The sequence below is a fragment of the Tinamus guttatus genome, unplaced genomic scaffold (genome assembly GCF_059628265.1).
Source record: "Tinamus guttatus ecotype Peru unplaced genomic scaffold, ASM5962826v1 Tinamus_guttatus_pri_ptg000193l, whole genome shotgun sequence".
Lineage (NCBI taxonomy): Eukaryota > Metazoa > Chordata > Aves > Tinamiformes > Tinamidae > Tinamus > Tinamus guttatus.
In genome coordinates this window covers 877,004-894,739 of record NW_028288727.1, presented here as the reverse complement: position 1 = coordinate 894,739, position 17,736 = coordinate 877,004, and the positions used below count along the sequence as shown (strand labels likewise).

General features: G+C 36.9%; 1 protein-coding gene across 1 annotated transcript in view; it reads left to right on the top strand.

Annotated features, from left to right (window-relative positions):
• The window catches only part of HGF (hepatocyte growth factor), a 55,145-nt gene that overhangs the window by 21,793 nt on the left and 15,616 nt on the right, over positions 1-17,736 (top strand). The window contains exons 5-8 of the mRNA XM_088523519.1: positions 1,802-1,944; positions 3,568-3,688; positions 8,457-8,575; positions 16,591-16,765. Of these exons, the coding sequence (XP_088379645.1) occupies positions 1,802-1,944; positions 3,568-3,688; positions 8,457-8,575; positions 16,591-16,765 (558 nt within the window). The remainder of the gene's footprint in view (positions 1-1,801; positions 1,945-3,567; positions 3,689-8,456; positions 8,576-16,590; positions 16,766-17,736) is intronic.

Sequence of the window (17,736 nt, the reverse complement as noted above, 5' to 3'; positions counted from 1 at the left end):
AAAGAAAGAGGTTCAAGGAGCAGAATAGTACCCAGTAAACTTTTTTTTGAGTTTTGCTGTGGTTGAATCTGCTTTCGCCATTACTCTTACTGGCATGAATTTCTGTCTTTCTTCTTCTTTCTTTAGCTAGTATAGTTCAACTAAACCAGTGCACTAGTGTTGCGCTTTTTTTTTTCCCCATTTCTGGGTGGGTCTTTTATGTGTCTCATCTTTTCCTCTCTCAAAAATGTGGCTTCAGTAGCTGTTGAAGACATTTATATATCTGACCTATCTTGGGTCTCTCATTCTATTAAGGAACGCTTCTTACTTTTTTTATGTTCTGACAACATATCTAAGGTCATTGGAGATCACTTTTTCCTATGTTTTCTGCCAATCATCATTTCTGAGCAAAAAGATTTTCCAGAAGGAAAGAACAATTTTCTAACATTCAATGGCGTAGCGCATTACCACATACACAAGGTATAATGCCCCATCAGAAAAGTTTGCCCAGCTGCCTGTAGCTAAAATATTTTGAGAGATTTGTATTTTAAGACTACAGACGTGAAATAACAGAAGCAAAAATGTCATGGGCAATAGTAATGGCAGAAAAGTTATTCTCTTAAAGGACCAAAAATAAGAAAAATCACTTTTAAGTACTGCTTCCACATTGCCTTAACTAGAACCAGAATGTGATTAACAGAGGTATTTTCCACTTCAGTTCATTCAAAGATTTCATTAAATGAAATCAAACATGATCAGAATGTCACATGTAGGAATTTTCTTTTCTTTTGCATTCATTCATAACATAGAGCTTGCCAAGGGGAGCAGGAACCATACATGTCCCTTGTGATTTTGGATATAAATTATATCAGTGCTTGTGTATAAAGACTGTTCCAAATGCTTAGTTCAGTTTCCTGAGCTAAAAATGTATACATTCTTCTGAAGGAAGTTGGGTGAAATTTTATGTCTTTTTCTTCACCAGAATATAGATGTGTTGAATTCCTTTGAAGATTAAAAAAAAAAAAAGGAAATCTAAAATAAATGAATGGACATTTTCAGGAGAAAACGTGTATGTTTTATTTTCATTCAAAAATGGAAAAAAAGGATGTTTTAAATGAAATTAATTTATTAAGCTATATTGCAAGTTTTGCATGATTCCTATGTGTTTCCTCCCACTTTTCAGTTAGCCTATCTCTCAAAAGATTTTTGATAGAACTGAACATATGCTGAATTTAGTATGTTTTTTCTCTGTAGAGACTTAGTTTAAGCGCCACTGCAATGAGATCTCTGGTAATGTGACACTGGGCATGTCTGTAATATGCAGACTGACTGTGGCTCTTGAAGCAGGGGTAAAAAGTGAATGAGCTCTGGGATCAGGCTCCTTAGAATGGATAGAATGGAGTTAGCTTCAAAACCTTGACCCTGGAGTGTTCATATATGATGATCTAGGCATAGACAGCAAAATATCATAGTGAAAATGATAGTGAAAGCATCGTATGAGCAAACATTTCTATCCAAACCCTAAGGAAAAAGAGAGTGCTCCGCAGGCCATCACTGGTTCTTGGTGCCCAAGGGACGGAGCAAAATTTGCTAGCGCAAGCTACAGGCCAGACAGATTGTCCCAGACTTTGCCCATCGGTTGAGCAATCCTGACTGGAGATGTGTATTTGTGTCCGAACAGATATTTAGGTGCGTGCTTTTGGGTGGGCAGGGTGGAGGGAGAAGTGAGCAGAAATGGGATTGCTTCTGTTTGTGAAAATACTGTGATTAACACTGAAGCTTGCATGCTCTTATACTGTAATGATTGTCATTTTAAAACTAGCTTTTTGCCTTCGAGCTATCGGGGTAAAGACCTGCGGGAAAACTACTGCCGAAATCCCCGAGGGGAAGAGGGAGGGCCCTGGTGCTTCACTACCAGCCCCGAGACGCGCCATGAGGTCTGCGACATCCCCCTCTGCTCGGCAGGTAACGCACACGGCTCGCGTCCCGGACCCGAGTACAAATAGCAGGGACAGGAAAGTGTTCTTAGTGGCAGTGACACTCACCTATGCGCTCTGAAGCAAAGGGTGGGTGATTTCTCCACAAGAATGACACATTTTTCAGGAAAAGCAAAGTTGTTAGAGAAGATCTTTTTATATATTCTAATAGATTTGGAAATCCGGAAAAACACATTCAGGCCCATCAACTTTCAAGTCTGAGAGACTGGAGTAATGACATTGTTCTGATCACACATATGAGAGCCATTCCTTCACTGCCTACTTTGCAGGGAATTCGCTAATCACTCCCGTGTTGCTACTGCATGAGATCTTCTACTGTTGTGCCATAGTAAAATCAGCTTTTTATCATTATCATGAAAATATCTATACTGAAGTAGAGGCCAAGTGCCCATACTAAACATGTGCTTTGTCTTTCAAATGGATACTTTAAATGAGGAAAGTTTATTTTCGGTTATCCTCAAAATCATGCTTTTATATCTTGCTAATCACCAATTCATTTCCAGTCAATGAACTCATTTAATTCTCAGGATTGGAGGTCCTTAATTTTCTAGCTGTGCAGTGGTGGGAAAAGAAAAAGGAATGGAAGAAAGGAGAAAATGAAAAAAATTAGAGGGAGCTGTGAAATCTATTAAGAGATAGTATTTAAAGATCAATTTAACTGAGGTCCAAATGGGATAAAACCTGGAGTTCACTGCAGGATCAAGACTTTCATAGTGGATGTTTTGACTGAAGACAGAGTTTAGTAATAGCATAACTTGAAATTTTCTAAGTGATATTTAATTGCAATTAGCTTAATTGGGGAATGGCACTTCAGAAATTTGCCTACCGTTAATTATAGTGAAATCATTTCATATTTTAAGATCTCTCATCCTAAATTATGTAGCACATTTTACACAACAGCAATTTCTAATCAATTCAGTAGCTTCTGGCCACCTTCCCCCAGCCCCCACTTTCTAAAATCAAGGCTGAAAATTTATCATCATTTTAAGCTGCCAAAAAGAATTAGTTTCGAAAACGAACAGCATCATATGTACTGCTGGGAAATTAGAGGCAGAGTGCCCTTCCCTAAATTTGTGATGTGACCATTATTGTGGACTTACACTTTTCCTGCTGTTATACAGATCCATGTGGTTTAGAATTATGAATAGTCTTTAACTAGAAAGTAGCACCTAAAAAACAAACAAACAAACAGAAATCCTCAAATATGTGTCTCTATAACAGCATCAGTTAACAGCAATGCTCTCTGCTCAGCAGGGCAGCCCATCAGAGATTAGCACCAGAACTCAAGCAAACTACCATAGCTAGGATAAAATGCAGTTTGCATCTAGCTGCCTTCAAACTATAAATGTCCCATACAGGGCTACCAGATTTAAGGATCTGACTTAGGTCTAAGAAAGAGATGTAGTTGTATTCCAAACGTCATTTGGTCAGTTCCCAACCCAAGGAACCCTGATTTTAAAGATACCATTTTTGTTTATTTGTTCGTTTTTTAATAACTCCCTAGGTTGGATTCAATTTACAACATAAGTTTCTTTTGGGCTGGGAGTCACCAGTCATATAAATGACTAATACTTCTCCCTGCCTCCGCCAGTTGAATGCATGACCTGCAATGGAGAAAGTTACAGAGGACCAATGGACCACACTGAGTCAGGCAAGGAGTGTCAGCGCTGGGATCTCCAGAGGCCACACAAGCACAAATTTCGTCCAGAGAGGTAACCCCTCCTCACTCCCAAACAAAGCCAGATCATGTGAAAATTACACATATGATGGAACCAGTTGGGCTCAATGAGCGTTATCTCAATCTAAATTAATAGAGTTTACCAGTTTTGGTTGTCTGAGAAGCCCCTCGTGCGTGTAGGCTAGAATGTGGGACAGTCCTGGGGACAGTACAGCTGTGAATACATCACATTAGCTGTGCTCTACTGTGAAGTCTATGTGCTGCATTACTTGATCAAAATTTCCTCCCTAGCACCTGAGTGTTTCTGGATATGTTATTCAGTGAGATTAAACTTGCAACATTAACAAGTCAGAGTATGTTCATTTCTAAAAGAGGGAATAGCTTTAAAGCTGTAGCTGGTCTTCTGTTGCAATCGTGTTTAAACATGTAGTCTGCTTGCCCAAAATGTCAAAAATATCTTTGCCTTTTTTTTTTTTCTTCTTTTTACAGCCTGGAAAAAAATGATAATTAAGTTTAGCATTATACATAGACACGGATTTAGGGCTTAGTCTACTTTTTAATTGTTATTATTTTTTGGATATAGGTGTATAATCTCAGAAAATGAGTCAGAAATAGCAAATTGCAATTGCAAGTTAGAATTTGCCCTGGAGGGAAAAATTCACCCAACTGTGTAGGGTCATCTATAACACAGCCTTCTGGAAGGCTTGTGTGTGTGGGTTTAGGCCACACAGGAGGGGCTTTTGTCTTTCCTAAGCCAGACTAAGGATTCATTTTAGTTTAAGTAAGTTCTGTGTTTTGGATTAGCTCCATTTGTGAAAATGATGGAATAAACTTAAGCTTCCTCAGAGAAGGACAGCAAAAATCATTAATTACAGAATGGTTATGTACTTTCCCTGAAAGTAAGTTCATAATTTTTGAATTGCTCCACTAAAATCATGGTTTTTATGCTCAGAAGTACAGTATTTGTAGATTTTAGAAAGCTTGATTATTAAGCAAAATATTAAGGATCTGTAATTTAGGAGTTTATGTGATGTTTTTCCTCTTGGAGGAAAATGTTTTTTGTGATATGTTTTTCCTCTTCCTCTGCTCAATGAAGAATAGCCAGCTCTCCCATAGTTCTGCAACAATAAATATTTCCTAACAGCAGACTGAGGCTGAAGACAATCTGTTTCTGAGCTTTGTCATGGAGTTGATGTGCGGTCTAGAATGACTCACAAAAAGAATTTTGTTCCTTAGCAATTAAACATTTAGAGAGCTTTTGAGCGCAATTAGCAATCATTTTACTGTCAATAGGAAAAATCTTTTTTTCTTTTAATTTTGGTTTGTTCGAAAAATGACTTTCAGGACTAGCCGCAGTCTCGATCATCTTAAAAATTAATGCAAAATTTATTCTTGAGAATTCTCAGGCTTAGAAAAAAAACCTGTTTTATTAAACAGTCAAAAGCAACCCATACAGATTAAATTGATCTGTGCATGCTTTTGGAAATGTAACTGTTTTTGAGGATGTTTCTAATACACTGATCTTAATTAACTTCATCAAAAGGTCAGCAAAGGTAGGGCAATTGTGCTTTAATTACATTAGCTCTTTTTTTTTCTCTTTCTTTCTTTTTAAAGTAAAAATGTTTGAGTTGTAAATAAGAGAAGAGGTCTGGAACATATGATCCATTAAAGCACAGCAATCTCCAGGGAGGCTTATAAATATGGGTTCTCTATATTATCAAGTTGTGATGTGAAATACTTGGAAACTAGGAAGGATTAGCACAGCTGGGCAGATTTAACCTTATTTGCATTAATGGGTTCATTAATTGTTGTGCTGGAGGAAGAGGTAAAACCACTAATCTTTTCAAGAGCTCCACAATCTACCTGCTGTTGGACAGCGTGGTGTTGAACTACATGACCCCCAGAGGTCCTTTCCAACTTCAGCTGTATGTATTTTGTGATTCTGTGAATAATTTCAGGCCAGGGTGAATACATCTCCCTTTTCCCCTCTCAGGGAACATTCCAGATTTCTTCCTTTCAGAGAGGACAATTACTGAAGAAAACCGAGAATTGCTGTTTACTTGGATGCGACTAGAGCTAATGGTGGAACCTTCCCAAAACAACAGCTCTGATGGGTTTTTAGTTATTACTGGATGCAGAGTTGTATTCTGAAGCTCTGCTTCCATACTGTCTTCTTCATAGTCAAGATTTTGCCTAGGTGTGGGAAGAAGACCACTGAGAAAGGCTTGTAGAGTTATGGAAGGCATAGGGAACAGCAGTTCTACCCTATTCCACTCATATTTTCTACTCAAAACCAAGTACATTGTGGATACAGGCTTTTATTGCTTGGAGAGGAAAAAAAAAAGAAAGAAACAAGGATGAAATGTAATGCAGTGCTTTAATACCTGAATAATTAAAATACTCGAATTTTTATATCAGAAATATATATATATTAAAGGTAAAATCAGATTTGCAGTCCTCAATATATTTTAGAACAAAAAGGAGGGGAAAAAAAAAAGTGTTTGTGACATATTAATTTCAGACACTGAATTTCAGTTTAGACAGCTTTAAAGCTTATTTGGACTAAGAGAGCAAGAGATCAGTGTCTATCTCCTTAAAGAGAATAAATTTATCTCTTTGTCTCTTCTTTTTTTTTCCCTAGAAGCAGAAGAAAAAAAAAAGGCACAAAAACTCTTGATTTTGACACCATATGTATACCTTTGTGATTCATTTCAGCTCCTGCAGCGGAGTACAGATGTTGCAGTTTCAAGGAGAGAAAAAATAACAGAACGAAAGAAATGTGTAGAGTTATGAAAGGACTTGGTAACTGAGGATTTTTTGCTGGCTTCAGAGACAAGATTTGGGCCTGATATATTGACAGAGAGGTATATTCAGAGCAAATGGAGAGAGTCCTCCACAGACTCAATGTTGAGAGCAGTTTGAAGTTTCATCCTATCCCTAATACGTTTGGCTTTAAAATTGTTGGCCCTACGGTTCTGTTTGCATATAATGGGAAGGTTTCAAAGGGACTTCTATTTCTATATCTACCCTGCCTGAACTTAGAACATTTATATCAGTTTTGAACCTTGAGCCATGCCAGCCTTTCACTAATTTATTATTCATGCTGAATCTCTTAATGGACTCATGGATGTAACAGCTGGTAAAGACAGAGTTCATGGATACTACTTCACTCAATGAAGGCCAAAGCTTGATCCTCAAACATATGCTTACATTTCAGCTAGTAACTAATACAATTCAGTAGTATTCATACTTACATAAAATGATGAGGATGTATCATTCAGTAGCATGCTAGGTATTTACCTTCTAGAAACTGAATTATTTTTATAGCCCATGATATGAGAGAGACAACTGCACAGATTCAACCATTTGTTGGCTCTCCTTGGTTGGTGGATAGTGCTATGGATTCTCCAATGCTACATGATGTGGCACAGGTGTGTTGCTGTCTTCAAAGCCCATCACTGCCAGTTTCTGTCCAAAGCCACCTTGTTTTCTGCCACATTGTTATTCTATAAAGTGTTTGCTTAGGGAATTTTTGCAGACAGTATGATCCTTCAATTTTTGCAGACAGTATGATCCTTCACAATTTCCCTCACACCTAGCAGAATGCAAGGTCATAGAAGAAATCATAAGAGAGTGCTGTTGCTAGTGCTGCTAGATCTCACTCTCAGCTGCCCTTGAATTCTCATTTTTGTGAGGCTTCTCCTTGGGTTTCTTTTGAATTCTACTTTATTACTATTCCAATTTCCCCATATACAGTGAAGGAGCTTGATTTTTCTCAAGCAATGGGAGATCAAATTCCAAATGTACAATAGACTTCAGGATGAATGTGTGATAGAAAAAGCGTCCTAGCAAAAACACATGCTTTTAAATCATATTTTCCTGTTTATGAGAAGCACATCTGCTTGCAGTTGTAAATGAGATTGGGTTCCTAGGTAGCTAACTTTGTTCTCTTATGTAATCTTTGTTTTCCTCAAGGGTAAATCTTTTTGTTTGTTTCTTTCTCAAACAGATTTGATAAAAATGAAAAACCAGTACAATTTGTATTCATCAGGAGAACTATAAAATGCATTTATCTTCTACTCTTCAAGTTTTCAGTTGTTCGTATGGCTCATTTAGACAAAAAGAGCATCCTTATCTTGAACTGCCCAGTATTGGCAGTAGGAATGTGGAAACAATTAAATGGCACAACAGTTTCAAACTTTGATGAGATAAAGGGAGACTGAAGGCGCTTTTTTTTTTTTTTTTTTTTCCTTTTTTCTTTTCACCCCCCCAATGCTGGAAATGAGGGCACGACCTAGAATGAGTTCTATTATGAAAATGGAGCTATCATTAGTAACAAAGCTATTCAAAACAGCTTCCAGTTTGAACCCAGGGCTGTTGCACTAAAGAACCTGTTTTCTTAATGAGTCCAGCTGCCTGGCAGTGTTTATATAATGCACACTTAATTGGGCTGTTTGAAAAAAATGAGTGGCTTTAGAGTCTGGCCATCACTTGACAGACACGAGAGCAAGAGTCTAGCAATTAGCAGAGTTACCCCATCCGGTGGCCTGTGCATTAACACAGCAGGGGATCCCCTCTGTGCAGGCCTGATTCTGCTGCAAGCTTGCAAGGAGATTTTATGTCAGCAACTTTCTAATAGCATTAAAGTGTGTCTGAATCCATATCTCAGGATCGGACCACAGGTTTAATAGGAACTGGTTCTCATTTGCCGTTGCTGAAGACTGTCCTTTGCATACCTTGTGTGCGCCTGGGTAGTATTGCCAGGAAGACTTGCTTGACACGTTTCTTGCTGTGGTTTGCAGATATCCTGACAAGGGCTTTGATGATAATTACTGCCGCAATCCTGATGGCAAGCTGCGACCGTGGTGCTACACTCTTGACCCTAACACCCCCTGGGAGTTCTGTGCAATTAAAACGTGTGGTGAGTTCAAGCAAAATTTATTACTTCCTTTTCCTTTCCAAAATCTGGACACAAGCAATTAATTTATTTCATACCACCACTGCAAGATGGTAGCTTTTGTTGTACCCATTGAACCGTCCCAATGCCATCCCCCAGTCGGGGAATTGTAACAAAATGGTACCAAGGTATACAGACATTGGACGCCCACTTTGGACAGAGCTGTAGGTCAGATTTTTTAGATTATTTACCATTTGTATTACCATGTTCTACTTTCAAAGTCCAGCAGGCGCTAGGAACAGGAGCTAACTGCAGTTGTAGATATGAGCTCTCTGTTTCTGTCTTAAACTAGGTGTCTAAATGAAAAATAGAGGGAAAGTAAGTAAGGAAAAATAATTCAACATCTCTTGAAAACTTAGGTGTTTTTCCACTCTTTCATGGAACACAGTGGCAGAGGCAGATGGTAGTATTCATTTTTTCAAGGAAATTTTTTCAATGAGGAAACTGAGATTTGCATCCTTGAAATTCCTTGCCTCATTTGCAGCTTGTATCAACATGTAACAAATGAAATGTGGGATGAACAGGTGACAATCTCCTCTGCTATCTCCTTCTCTTTGCACTGAGGAACTCGAGACATTGTGGATTCTGTTCATTTAATGAGCTGTGATCCTGTGAAAGGACCAGTATGTAAACACAAAGTTAAAGGCTGTCTTCTTCTAATACCTCATGAATTTTCCTTATTTGCTGAACTCAAAACATTTTGTTAAAAACATCTTGAGATCAAAGACGATTTCAGAACACAAGGATTTGACAGTAGGAGCCTGTCTGCTCCATGTGTCCCAGCCCTGTGGCAGAGTTAAGAGTGTGGCAAGAGGAACCTTCTGAAACAGCTCAGTGAAACCCAGAATTTGCTATTAGCTGATGAGGTCACGAAAAACTCAACTCCTCTTAGATCAGCAAAATACGGGAAATTACAAATTTCTTTGTTGTTCTTCTCCAATTTTGACTAAAATTAAGTGTTAAAACAAACAAACAAGCAAACAAACCCTTGAAATCAGATATTCTTCTTTCCATCTAGATCAAAGTGTGACTTCAGTGGGCTTATGTCATTGTAAAATTCATTTGGCATTCCTAGGAGGAGAATAGAGAATAGATCTATTAAAAAGATTAGCTTCATCTGGAAGTTAATTTACATGAGAACTTGAAAAAAAGAAAAGGAAAAAAAGAAGATAGGAGAAAAGGTTGATTTTAATGAGCTTTCCTTAATTGTCAGAGTTTTCTTTTTTTGTGTTGGTTATCTTTTTCTTTTTGGTTGTTTGTTTAGTTGTTCTTTTTGAACTGACATAAGCCATTATGATTCAAATCCAGTAAAAATAGAAAAATACAGTTGTGGATCTTATGAAAAGTATACTTCCATAAAGTAACGATAAAGTACTTTTTCCTATAATACCTGGATGTATATGTATTGGAGGGAGGAAATGGCTCCAACATAAACCATTATATACAAGCAAATGGCTACCTAGAAGGGTAAGGATTCTTCATCAGGGATGGGATTCTTCATCTTCACTCTGGAATTCTTATCAAACCAAACCACACATTTTTGTTTTTGCTCTCAATAGACCAGAACATTCTTTCCTTGCTTTACTTGAGTTAGGTCACTGCAATGTCTTGGGGTATCAGTCACCTCCTATGGGGTAGTCACTTGTTAGAAATCCAAAGGCTGAGTACAGCTATTCTTCATGTACTCTTGGATGGAAAGTACGTGGGCTATCTTTGCACTAACGTATTTCATGGTTAATGCAGTGTCAGGTTGTTAAAATTAGCAAAATTATTTCATTGTAAACAGAAAATTTGCCACTTTAGGTAGTGTCTGTAAGTTGGTTCTGCAGGGACAGAAGACTTAACAGGACTTTACTGCTTGCTCTGTGTTAGCCCCCATTAGGTCATGCCACGCTGAGAGTCTTTCCAGTGAACTACAATACCAATTCACATAATCATATCTGGAGGTTTTGGTAATCTGAATATTTAACTTTAAGAACATTAAGAACATAGTCTAGTGCAGCAGTATAATTGAATTGTCTTTTAAATCCGTTAATTTGTTATTTTGGAGTTTTTTTTTTTTTTTTTTTCTTCCTAAGCTCTGCTTCCTACATCTCTTGAAACAGTAGATAACATGAATCATGTATATATATTTCAACGGGGCAATTCTTGTCCCCTGGTAGAAGTGATTTTATTACTAAAATAAAAATATTCCTCTGTTAGAACTGACTGTTTCGCAAATGCAGCTTTTATAAACCTTTATCCTTTGGCATTTCCTGAGCTGATGTGTCAGTGTTCTGAGGATTCACATCTGGCTTTGTTGGTCACGTAAGCTTATAGTCCATGCAACTCCCAGCATTTACAGCCTGGACTAAGTTTTATAAAATCACTGTCTGGAAGATCTCCTGCAAACTACTGCAGTATCATCTCTGTGTATATGAATCACAATTATTTTTCAGTCCTGAATAAAAAGTAATCCCAATACTGGAATCATAAAAATCACCATTATAATGGTTGTAATGTTGTGATGAAAGACTTTTTTTTTTTTTTTAAGAAAAATTTGACAGTATTAAATGTAAATTCTTTCTTTGCTGTTCAGGTAGAAAATAAGTTTCTCATCCCCTAGTGGGGATCCCAAAGACCTTTTTGTGTTTTAGTGGCTACTCTGTTTTTTTGAAGCTGCAGCTCTGTGCAAATTGACTGTACTAAAAGAAAGCATCATGAGTTATATGTCTTTATGGCTTTGTGGTTTGGATTCTCACATAGGTTTTTAATTCCTACCCTGAGGACTGTTTTTATATTTTACAAGAAATATTAATTAGAAAGAGTACTTTGAGGATCCAAAGTTCTTGGATCATGTACAAAAACGTAGGTGTCCTCTCTTTAGGGGAGTGACCACAAGGCAGCATGCTGCTTGTGGCTTTTGCTGCATGTCATGAGTGTCAGTATACTCTATAGCCGAAATGCTGACAACAGCTCATATACAAATTTTAAGCAGAAGAGGCAGTGGAAGGAAGCATTCAGAAAATAAATATGTTTCTAAGACTGAGGAGACAGGAGGGCATTGTAACTTTATTTCCAAGCACAGAAGGCAGCATAAAACATGGTGGCTTACCGCCAGAGCTGTGAGAAAGAGATGACAGGAGCAATTAGGGATTAGAGATGGCTCAAGCTGCAAAAATTGGATCTGGATTAAGACTTCAGGGACCCCAGGACGGGTTTGAAGTTGCTCACATATGTGTCTGTGGTTTTGGCTTGAGACAATTTTTAGTTAGAAAAGAGGATAAAAGGGCAACTACAACAGCAATAAGAAGTGTAGGATGAAATGAAGAAATGGAAGCAATGATAGCAAATGTGAAAAAGCAAATGACTATTATTTTGGCATGGATTCTGATATAGACTTTGGGGAAGATAGGACTGTGAAGGTAATATATGTTTAGAAAAAAAAAAGGAAAAGAAAAACAAGGAAAAGTATATAGCTAGCAGCAGGACTATGAAAGAGATGTAGATGAGAAAAGTGTTGAGTCCCAGAAGGCAGGTAGCTACTATATCAGCCATTTGAGAGCTGCAGAGATACATGAGATTATTTTGACAGGGAACTTGTTTGTTTGATGCCTACCTGCTTTCCAGCAATCACAGATAATTTTACTATGGATTTCCCACTTGCATGTCAGTACTTGAGGGCAGCATCTGGGAGTGACTGGAGGCCTAAAAGACTTGAGAGAATTTCATAAGGGTCTGGAGCTGATGGGAGAGAGCAAAAAAGGGGAATAAAAAGACAACAAAATTGAAAATCTGGACATAAAATGAAATGTGGTAGTACACCTAAATTGTTTGGGAAGGTGAAGAACATCCATCTTAGTCTTCTCAATATTACATTACTTACCTTTTAGAAACAGAGTGAATGTGAAGTTCTAATTTGTTTTATTTACTACTCAGTGAAAGTATATAAACAAATAAAAGTGCCATTCAGTTTAAGCTTAATATTTACATATTTTATATGTAAATATGTTTATATGTTCATAAACATATATGTAAATATGTTTACAGAATGCAGTCAGTGAGAAGAGGCTGATACTTAAGAGTTGATAAACCTTCCATCTCACAGTCACCATCCTCTTCATAGCAATGGTCTATATAAAGGTATCTTTTTCAGATCCTTTTCCTCATTTCTCCATTAGGTTTTAAATTGAGATGTAAGAGGTCCACTGGACCTGCAAATAAGCCTAATGGCAAAAAATTGGATCCAGATCAAGATTTTGAATGGATTAAATCCATCAATGTGTAATTTGCTAATTTTAAGTTTTAGAGCAGCTCTTTCACTGGGATAGGTACACCTTTTCTTTCAAAATCTACCTTATTTAATTGTTCATTAAAAATCAGTGTGCATTTCCTTTCAGTGACTGACAGCAGTCACTGAATTAAATTTTTTTTTTAATTGGTGAAATCATTTAGGACCGTGTTTCCCATTCTATTCCATGTTTCCCATTCTATTTTGTTTTCCAAACATATGTAGCTAGTATTATCATGAAAGAGCATCAATACTCAAGCAAAATCCCTCTCTTCTTTTAAGTCAGTAGCAGTTTTGCCATTGACATCAATTGCCATTGACATCAATTTCTAAGTCACTAACGTTAAAGATGGAAATAGAACCCTGACTAGTTTTCTCAGCTGTAAAATTCTTTTGGAGAAAAATGGGTCAAAGTTCCTGCTGATTCCTTCATGCTGGCATTATTGTGAGAATCAGAATTTAGACATTGTCTTTATCTTTACACATGAAGCTCACAATAATATTTTTATTTCTTCACTCAAGCACTAATTAATATATTAGCTGCCCCATATTAATAATGTTGTTTATTTAGAGGTACTATAATATGGAAAGTTATATGGAAATGTGACACTTCTGCAATGTCGGATTTTGGTTGGTGACCTGATGGTGAATGTGTGAAGGTGCATATAATTCTAACAGGAAATCCTTGAGTACCTGTCCTAATTAATTGAATTAGAAAAAAGCATTGCACCAAAGTTCAATAGTAGCAAAATGCTGATGATAATTGCTAATTCTCCTGTTAATAATGAAGTTTCTTAGGTAGGAATAATAACTGGCACTTAATCAATAAATCGCAAATAAGCATTTGTATAATCCTTTTTTTTTTTTTTTTGATCTTCCTTATGGGTGTTTTTTTTCGCTCAGTTTAGAACTAAACAAGCTCAGTTTAGAACTATACAAGTTAAACTTGAGGAAAGAAAAGTACTTGTAATATGAAACTCAAGTGTTATTAAGGTACATAAGGTACATATAAAAGAACATAATTATGGAGAATTGCTAATTGAATTTCAAAATCATCTCCAAACTTAATTCATGATGGCTTTTTCAGTGACAAAAGTACTCCTAAGTGTTGCAGCTCATTACTTATAGCTTAGGGTAATTGCTAGGATAAGGATGTGAGTTCAGCCTCACTGATGTGTATCTTCATCTTCTGTCCTCCTGTTAAAAGAACGGGAGAGTGCATTCTTGGGAGTTGAGCTATGGCCCTCCTTCTCTGGTGGTCTGCATACCTTGTGTTGATGCTCAGTTGTGAGTCGCAAGATCTCAAGGACCCGTAATGTTATCCTAAATAAAGTGTTGTTGTTGTTGCTTTTTATGATCACTTATGGACACTGCCTGAGACTTAAGAGCTAGAATGTGAGAGGCTGCTTTGGAAAATACAAGCACTTGTGACTTGGTAAAGGGAGTGGTTAATTACTGAAACATGAGTCTCATTTTTTCAAGCTTAAAAATTAAAAGTTTGTAGAAAATGCAGACTACAAAAAAATGTGGACGGTTCTGTGGAGCTTCTTGAATTATAGAATTGCATTATTAATTCAAATAAAAACTAATATTTTAGTGATCCTCCTCCTTACTGACCTGCTATTAGAATAGTGGTAACTGAGAGCTGCCACAAAGTAGTAAGAGCATCCACCATGCATTGAAGATTATGTGACCATTTCATTCTTATACATTATAATATGGGGCCTCCTAGCAGTGGCTTGATCATGCAATTAGCTTACTTTGTCTGGCTAGATGTTTCTTTAAAGAGAGCATTTTGACATAAATTGAGAGAAATTTGATCTGTAGAAAGACATCCCTGTTTGGATGGATGATGTTAGGTCTAAGAATGAGGTGTTTATCTACAGATATTTGACAAAAAAGGTCAAAAGGACTAAGAAATAACTCTATGGCCTCACTTAAATTATTGGTGTATTAAATATTTCAGAACTGCTTTAAAATAAATGGTTTTATCAATGCAATCGTGCATGTTTTCTGTAGTATTTTCATACATGTTTTCTGTAGTATTTTCAGTTGAATATGGAGCAGATATAATATTTCATTACAGCTGAAATAATAGCTTCTTGTGTACAATTAAACCCTATGTATTTAAGTTTTATTGCATAAGATAGCTGACAAAAACAGCTGCATATTTCTAAAATATTCATGCATTCCTCTTTTTGTTGTCCAGTTATTCATAAAGTGAATAACGATGACTAAAAATATAGTTGCCTCCAGTCCTTTTGATGACTCCACTAGAAAGGATGCACTTTGTCAGCCTGCAGAAGCCAGATTGTGATGCTTCCAATGCAAAGTCTTTTTGACTTTGAGTGAGCTTGGAATTCACAATCCCGTTGAAACAGGGCAACTGTTGCAGATGAAGTGCCTTGGGAAGGAAGGACAGGAAATTAATTTGACCATGAACCACTGATGCAAAAACATCAACCAGATGAAAAGAAAAAGGGAATTTTTCTCCAGCACATAAAAATGTATAACACAACTGCACAACTTGATGTTATCAATCTGACATGGAAGTGATCAGTAATGTAAAAGATTAGAAAGCAAATAATCCAAACCCATCTGTTAAGACATTTGGTTTCCTATGCAAGATCATAGAACTGGCTGAAGTTACTAGGAATTAACCATAGTATGAATAAAACACATGAATATAGTTCTAATCACTGAACAACTAGAAGAAAAGTAATTTTAAAGCTTTAGTATACTCATTGCTGGCAAGAAATACTTGGTAAGGTACTTGATAAAATTAGTCTTGTGAACAAGAGCAATTACCAACAGATGGACAATTTCTTACAAAAATATTAAGTTGCAAGGTTTTGGGAATATTATCGAGACATTGCTCTTACTGCAGTCTAATTAGTTTTGTACTAGTTTGTATATATCTGGTGCAATATCTGTGCAATTATTTGACAATTATGGATATTGCATAAGAAAAAAACCTTTCAAGTTATGTGAATGAGTCATTGCAGAAACCGCTGTTTTTCTGAATTTAGTTCAAGACAGCCCACACCAGGATGAAGGCAGAACATATCAACATCTGCAAAAGATCTTGAGTATGATGAATCTGTTGGTCTTTACAACATTTGTCTCTCTGTAGAGAATATTTATCTTTGATTTCCAAAAGCTTGGGATTTTTCTTCTCTAACTACATGAATCATAAAAAGAGGGATTTAAGACATTACTTAACAGTAAGATTTATCAATTTTCATTGATTTCTGCTTGCTTTCCCATCACTGATGGAATGGGAATGAGAATTCTTTGGAGAAAATTAGTAGAGTTCTAATCGTGCAAGTGTATTATGATATTTAACAGTGTGAACATGGGTGGTCTCTCAACTGTGTAAATCTAAGCAAGTGAAAGAATATTTGTTTAATTGGAAACAATAGCTTAGACTATTACATGATGTTTAACGTTATTAAATAGACTGGATATCTCTCTAAAATTGTTAGATATTGTAGATATTTTAGGTTCTTGGCCTAAAGAATCCAGTAACTGTTCTGATCTCATAGGCATTATAAATGTGAAAAGGAGAAAATTACTCTTTTAAAGAATTCAGCTTGGCAATTTCACCAAAAGGCCCAAATTGCCACAACTTGAACTGTGACACAGAGTTTATACCTGACACTTGGGCTCAGTCCCAAGAGAGCAGGGCAGCAATTCTCCTCTCCTGCAGATCCGAGCGTTGTGAACAGCACGGACGCAGCGGCTGAGACACTGACGTGTAGCCAGGGCCAGGGCGAGGGCTACCGTGGCACCGTGAGCACCATCTGGAGCGGCGTGCCGTGCCAGCGGTGGGACTCCCAGTTCCCGCACCAGCACAATATCACTCCAGAGAACTTCAAGTGCAAGTGAGTAGATGGATGCAAGTGTTATTCCTGCAATTTAGAATTGTGTTTCACCAGAACGGGTCAGGTGGCCACCATCCCTCACTCTGCAATCCAGTCCAGCTACTTGGTGATGCTGGAAGCTATTTGAATATGGGATTTTTTTTTTTTTCCTAATCTTCTTCAAACACTTATTCACCATGTAATTGATTGTGAAGTGTATGAATGTTTTACATTAAGATTGTTTTTCTTAGAGGAGAGCCAGTAGTTTTGAGGCTGACTTTAACTTAGTATATCTTACCCCATACTAGCTACATGTAATCTCATTCAAAAGACTGGACATTCATAGCATTTGGCCACATTTCTTTTATTTTGCATCCTTTCAGAGTTTTTTTCTGTCTCATTGCTAACTGTATTTCTATTTGCCTGAATAGGATTCTTTTTACTTAGGTTACCATTGGTCATCTAAACCTCCCCTGCACTTAATAAAAAGAGAAGAATAGTCCCAGCACATGAATCATCTCCTTACTTTTGACATATTCCATAATAATACTCTTCAGATGTCTACACTAAGCATATAGGAAACCTGTAACCAACAGGCAATCAAGCCCAGCTTATACTGAATAAATTTTATATGGCTAAATATCAGTCTGGCCTTGCACCTATTTTAATGGTGTGGTCTTTTGAGATAAAGTGATGATTCTGATCAGAGATTATGTCTCTAATAATGACTTGTTCGAGTGAAACAGATTTGCTGCTTTAATTCCTTCACCATTATGGTTAGGCTTATGAATAAAATATTGTTCGTAATAACACAACCAACGAAAAGTTAGCAATAATTAACAATAATTATTGTAAAGAAAAACAGGACTGACTCTGAGCTTCCTCTGTCAATCTCAGGATCTTCCTGAGCTTAGAAGTTAGTGCTTTAGCTTGATCCCACAGCATTTTCTCAAACAAGATACCACTTGAACTGCTTTGTTTTGTACCTGAGC